The 6,629-nt window shown below is 37.6% G+C and overlaps 1 protein-coding gene across 1 annotated transcript; it reads left to right on the forward strand.

Annotated features, from left to right (window-relative positions):
* Window positions 1–360: 360 nt before the first annotated feature.
* Window positions 361–4,985, forward strand: LOC104592259 (nuclear pore complex protein NUP50B-like). Its single transcript, XM_010251524.3, has 2 exons — window positions 361–722; window positions 3,128–4,985. The coding sequence occupies exon 2, from the start codon at window positions 3,201–3,203 to the stop codon at window positions 4,647–4,649; it is 1,449 nt and encodes a 482-aa protein (XP_010249826.1). The 5' UTR covers window positions 361–722; window positions 3,128–3,200; the 3' UTR covers window positions 4,650–4,985.
* Window positions 4,986–6,629: the final 1,644 nt, after the last annotated feature.

Here is a 6,629-nt window from a genome sequence, read left to right on the forward strand (position 1 = left end):
ATTGTGGGACGTTGTGGGGCGCAGATCTGAACTCGGTTCGGTGGTTCCACCCCGATGGACGACTTCTTTGTTCTTACAGCCGGGGTAAGTTATCACTTATCAGGGTACCATCCCGATTAGCGGTGCCCGGTTCCGGGTTAGACCGTTGGTTGGTTCGATTAGCGGTGCCAAACCCGACACAAAAACGAATGCCAAGTGTGTAAATCTAATGTCTTCCCTTCTAGCTGTCTTCCTGGGGTTGATGTCGTTGCAATGGAATCTTCTATAATAGGGGATTGATAGCATATAGTAAATGTGAACAGACAGAAATCTAACCATAGACATTTGAGATAAAAGATTACAATCAGACGGGTTTCGTCTGCAGTTGACAGTTCTGGGGATTCCATTCTAACGGATGTGGATTAAGGAGTACAATCCTGGTTGTCTTCCTCAGGTAGACAAGCAGGGACGATAAATCCGTTCCGGGATGCACATGTAAGCAGAGGGAGCCAGGGAGGTCACTCGACAGTCGAAACTCGCTCGATTCGATTCGAGCCAGGGCCCAATAAAGAGAGAGATAGAGAGGGGGGAGAAGAGAAGAGATTTCCCTCTTTTTATTATCAATTTTCGCGTTTTCCCCCAGCTCAATTGTGCTTCAAACACTCCCAAAACCAGAGGGAAACGAAACCCTACCTCTGCTGCAACTCTTCCCCCTGAGACGGTTCGTCTGTTCAACAATCGGGGTAGGTTTCCTCCTTTTCAATATTCTTTGATTATTTTGTTTTGCTGCTTTTAGGTTTCTTTTCCTATTTTATAAATGGGTTCGTTCTTGTTGGGGTTTTATTTATTTTATTTATTGTTTTCTGTTGGGGATTTTTGCTGGTTGTTCATGGGTGATGGGTGGAAGTCGATGTGGTTTTTATCCACATCTGGTGTTGGTTTAGGCGGCCCAGTTCATGATATTTGAAAAATCAGGTCGTAGTCTAGTTTCTTGCCCTAGTAGGTATTGCTTCCACAGGGTTTTCCGTTTCTGTTAAAAATTTTCATCATTTAATTAAATATTAAAACTGTATTGTAATTAAAATCATTGGGGAGAATGTACGCTATGGTGGTTGCTGGAATGCACACAAGATTGGTTTTCTTATTTAATAAGGGCTACTCTGATTTTTTCAAATTTGTTTTAACATTAAAGGATTTCCTGGGTTTCTTCTCCGTCTGGACTTTATTTAGGACCAAGTGGGTTGCTTTCTTTTAGGGTATGTGAAGGTAAATAGATGGCTCTGAAGAAGTGTAAGGTGCTTAGCTTTCAAACTGTAGCTCCTTCAGTGGAAAAAATTGGTGTGGCATTTAGTTTTTCCTAAACATTTTTATTTTTGCTTCATTTCCCGCCGAGTTTTGTCTTCTTCCTGTATTTCTCTGCTTCTGAGTCCTGTTTGTGTTCTTCCATTTATTTATGGAGAATGCATTTCTTTTTCAACTATATATACTTTCTATTTCTATTTCTAGTTCTTCTCCAGTTATATAATTGGTTTTGTGCTTCATTTTCTGCTTCTGCGATTCCCTCTTCTTGGTCCAAGAATTTGGGTTTACACATGAATTTTCAGTCAATCATTTAATGAATAGTTTCCAATTAATGCCCGTACGTTTAGTGATGCTTTCTGATAAATAAAATATTAAACTCATAAAAGTTCATAAATCATTTCTCACAACTTCAACCAATGCCCTTTTTGGCCTGTCCCTAACTCTTCTAGACCCTTCAATTTGTACTGGATCAATTCTTCTCACAGTTTCTGTAGATGGTCTTTTCTGTTTGTGACCAAACTATCTTGGTTTACTCTGCCTCATTTTATCACCTATTGGAGCTACTCTTTCCTAGGTTCCTTTTCAATAAATTCATTATCCTATCATTTCCAGTTTTCTCACTCATCTATCTCAACCTTTGCATTTCTGCTATGCTCATCCATTACTTTTTCTTGTGTTTGTATTATATAAAAGAAGATTTAATTAACATAACAAATTCCATATTTTTCTTGTAGAGGTTTTTAGGGTACAAAGATAAACTTTCATATTTACTATTTTACTTATGCAATCTACTAGGACACATGATGATAGAATTTGCACATTTTTTTTGTAATAACTATGCTGACTTTGGATGCGTGTATGAGTCCATATTTTTTTCTTTCTTGCCTAGTCAGACTCATGGACATATGTTAGGCTCTGAGTCCTATGCCTGTAACTAGACTAAAATATTCATTTTGTGTGTTTATATACTATTTTCTTTTTATTATTTTCTTATTTGTTAGGTTTTAATCATCACTGACATTGCCAAATGCTGTATTGACCCTCAAAGACTTAAAAACCTGAACAAATAAGTAAGGAAGAACTTAAAATTTTGTCTAATCAACACATTTTCTTCTTCCACATCTTCTTCTTTCATCTTTTCTTTTCTTCTTTTCCTATAACAAAAATAGGGGTTCAGCCCCTATATTATTTTGAATTTTTATCTTTCTTTTTCTGCTCATGACTATGTTGGTTTTCTATTCTTCAACATGAAGTTTATATTTTTCTTATGAAAATTATGGATAATTATCAAGGAAATATGTTTATGAAACCTACCCTGGGAAATATTTTTTTTTTCTGTTTTACTTGGCAACACCTTGGTTCTGTTGCCTAGCCTTGCCTTGGTTCCTTGAAAACTATGCAATACAGCTTGTCAGTAAATAATTTAGGGGAAACCTGCTTATTGATATAGATAAGTAATGTGTAGGTACCTTACAAAATAAATAAATAATAAATTCTTATAGAAAAAATAAATAAATTATAGGTTACGTTTTCACCCATTTATGCACTTAATTCTGGATTTTCAGTCGATTTGGTTTTGTGCATGTTTATTTATTACTACAAGTTTTGGTTTCTAGATCCATTCCTTAAGTTTGGAGTTTAATGCATTTCAGAATTAACAGAAGTCTATATATCCTTGCATGGTCATATCTTTAATATATTTTAACCTTTCACACTCATACAATCATATCCCCCTTCCCCTGTTAGGAAAAGGACCTTTCTAATTGTTCAAATCGTTTTCTATTCCTTCATGTTTTGTTGATTGACTTTTCTGTCCTCACCATTTAATTTTTGAATATTTATGCAGATTGCAACATTACTTTCTTTTGATTTACTAAAGAAAGAAATTCTTTAGCTTTATTTGGATACGTGAGTTCTCAATGGGAGGTGCAGAAAATACCCTTCCTCCTTCAAAAAAGAGGGTTGCAGGAAGAGAACTCTCTCGGGATAACCCTGGTCTTGATGATGAGGAAGATGCTCCTGAACAAGAGATGGGGACTTTCAAGAGAGCCAGTGATGAAGTGTTGGCAACCAGAAGAATTGTTAAGGTTCGTCGTCATCAACCTACTTCTGCTGCTTCTTCCAATCCATTTGCTTCAATTTGCCTGGTACCTCCTACTCAACCCAGCTCAGAACCAGCTAGTGTTATTCCTAAAGTGCAACCAACTGAACCAAGTGGTGAGAAGGATGCTTCTGAGGGGGTAGATGAAAAAGGTACTGTGGATAAGGAAACTGTAGAGGCTTCTGTGGTGGCTGAACCTGAAGGGGAGGTTAAGAACAATCAACACTCAGAAAATAAGAGTGATGAACCAGAGGTAGAACCTGAAGGGGAGGGCAAGAACAATCAGCACTCAGAAAATAAGAGTGATGAACCAGAGGTAGAACCTACTGCTGATAAGGAGAAAGAAACTCCTGCTGCTGAGGCTACTAAACCAGAGACAAATGATAAAAATACTAAACCAGAGACAAATGATGAAAATGAAGCAGCTGCAGGGGAAGAAACTGAGAATGAACCTAAGAAAGAAAACAGCTCTGGAAATACATCTCCAGCTGTAACAGCAGAAACTGAAAAGGAAGCTGAGAAAGACCATGGACATGAAAACACACCTCCAGCTGCTGCAACAGCTCCTTTGAGTTCATTCCAACAGTTGTCAAGCAGCCAAAATGCATTCACAGGGCTTGCTGGAACTGGATTTTCTAGTTCCTCTTTCACGTTTGGGTCAATTCCAAAAGATGCACCTGCATTTAGTTCTAGTTCTGGGTCTCTTTTTGGAATGAAGAATGACAAATCACCTTCTTTTACTTCCTTCAGTTTTGGTAACTCTAACAATGGGAACTCTTCCCTCTTTGGTGCTGCCGGAGCATCCAATGCCACCAAGGGTGAGGGTAGTAATGTTGCATCCATGCAGGAGGTTCCAGTTGAGACAGGGGAAGAGAATGAGAAGGCAGTTTTCACTGCCGATGCTATCTTGTTTGAGTACCTTGATGGAGGGTGGAAAGAACGTGGAAAAGGAGAACTCAAGGTGAATGTCTCCACAACTGGCACTGAAAAAGCCAGACTTATAATGAGAGCTAGGGGAAACTACAGGTTGATCTTGAATGCGAATCTTTATCCAGACATGAAGCTCACAAATATGGACAAGAGAGGTGTTACTTTCGCTTGCGTGAATAGTACTGGTGAAGGTAAGGATGGTCTATCTACATTTGCTCTTAAGTTGAAGGATGGTTCCATAGTGGAAGAGTTCCGCGCATCAGTTACGGCACACAAAGGCAAAATGACTGCAGTTCTGAAGACACCAGAAAATTCACCCAAGGCTTCGGATGATTGAATTGTCCAGTGTTAAAATCTAAAGGGAATTCTTTTTTCCCTTTAACCTCACCGTGGGTAATAGCTTCTGAAAATTCTCCTTTTATTCTTGTTTATGTTTTGGTACTTTGTAAGGTGTTATGTAGCTGAGAATTTATAGGGTCCCATCCAACTGGTTGTTGTTTATTTACAATCTTGTCTTTGGCGGACATTATTTTTCCCTTTTTGCGATAAAGCCTGGGTTGGACCTGCATAATTGCAGCTGAGGAGATATGGACTAATTGTAATGCTTGAGATACTTTAACAGAACGGATGTCTTTATTTGGAAACGGCGAAATACACTGATGCATGTTTTAAATGCTGAATTCTCTTTGGTTGGTTTTTACTTAGACTATGTTAACTTATAGATTGATAGATAATGCTTATGCAAGTTGTGAATAATTTGCTTATACCTCTTATTTTGATTTTCCTTTCCGCATCATTCATTTCCTTTGATCCTTTCAACTTGATTTTCCAGATGCTGCTGTTTTCTAATTTAGAGAAATTTCCTTTAATTCATTGGTGTTGTAAAAAAGTTATAGCAGTTCAAGTAGCTAATTGGATAATGGATACTATTGAGAGAAGTTAAAGTGGCATCTCAGTGGGCTTTGTAGCAAGCTCATCTATCAAGAGGCAGAAAACTGTGTTGGGCTGATCATTTGGCATTGGGAGCGATTGAGCTCAATTTTGACAGGGAGCCTTAGGCCCTTCGGATTAGAGAACATTTCTGGAGCCAGGAGATGAGATATTCTGATCTTTGTGCTATTGGTATTGGAGACATGTTGTGAACAGAAATGATTGACCTTTGATGCTTGTGCTTTGAGTGAACAAAGGTAGAGGACTCTCATGATGTAATTGGGTGGCTTGGCTGTTAGATTGCTCAGAGGGGCTGTAGGCCTTTAGCCTTTATGACCTCAATGAGGCTATTGCCCCTTTTTTATAATATCAAAATAAAAAGAAAATCTATTGTAAGCAAGATAAAAGCAGACTTATCACTGCGCCTCTGTCACAGGTTAACTGGGTGACAGAATATCACACCAGAAGATAAAACCAGACTTCCATGAAAGAGTGACAAATAAAAGCAAAATACAACCACCCCACCAATAACCTACACAATCTTTAACGTCCATGAAAATGAACTAAAATGGATTTTGCAGATAAAATTCTCGGATTTGGGTATAAGAGAATAAAATGTGGAGAGGATAGGGTCAGGGAGGGTTTTGCATTTTCATGTCTGAGGAGGATTTGGATTCTAAAAGTTTAACCCACTATGGGTTTGGAGAGAATACATATTGGGAGGTTTAGGGAGGCGGATTAGGTCTAAATTTATCAAATGCTTCCTAAAATTTTTCCTTTGCCATCTCTACAATTAGGGCTGTTCATTAAACTAATGAAACCGACCAATCTAACCCAATTTGACCCGATTTGATCAGTTTTTTAATTATTCCAATTGGTTGGTTTAAGTAAAAAAGTGACACACCCATAGTTCAGGAGAGATTTTGGAGGCTACACGTTTTAATAATTAATTGCTTTCTAAATTTGTTGATAAGCATGAACCAGGATGTAAGAATGTGAGTTAAAATCTAGAGTTTACATTGTTACATAAGTATTTGAAATATGGTATAGTGCTGGATTTATTGTTTTCCAAAGCTAGATGTCCATGTTCAAATTTGGTTATTTGTATACGAGAGAGAATTAATGGTTTAGTTGGTAAAAATTAATGGTGCATAGGGGAGAGAGAAATAGAAAATTAATTGCGAATTAATGTCAGGTGAAAGAATGAAAATTAATTAGAGAAATAAATTTGAAATAATGGTTCAAATGGGAGTTAATGAGAAAAAATAGGGGCTAGTCATAAAAACAGAATGGATCTGCTCCTCACACAGACCTTACAGCATGTCTCAACTGCACATTAAGAACATCTCCCGTATTTATATGTAATTATTCATGAAAGATGTTTCCA

This window comes from Nelumbo nucifera, chromosome 8 (genome assembly GCF_055504915.1).
Source record: "Nelumbo nucifera cultivar China Antique chromosome 8, China Antique-T2T, whole genome shotgun sequence".
In the NCBI taxonomy this organism is placed as follows: Eukaryota; Viridiplantae; Streptophyta; class Magnoliopsida; order Proteales; family Nelumbonaceae; genus Nelumbo; species Nelumbo nucifera.

Excerpts from the sequence above, each read along its gene's own strand:
- LOC104592259 (XM_010251524.3), top strand. The coding sequence starts at position 3,201 with ATGGGAGGTGCAGAAAATACCCTTCCTCCTTCAAAAAAGAGGGTTGCA.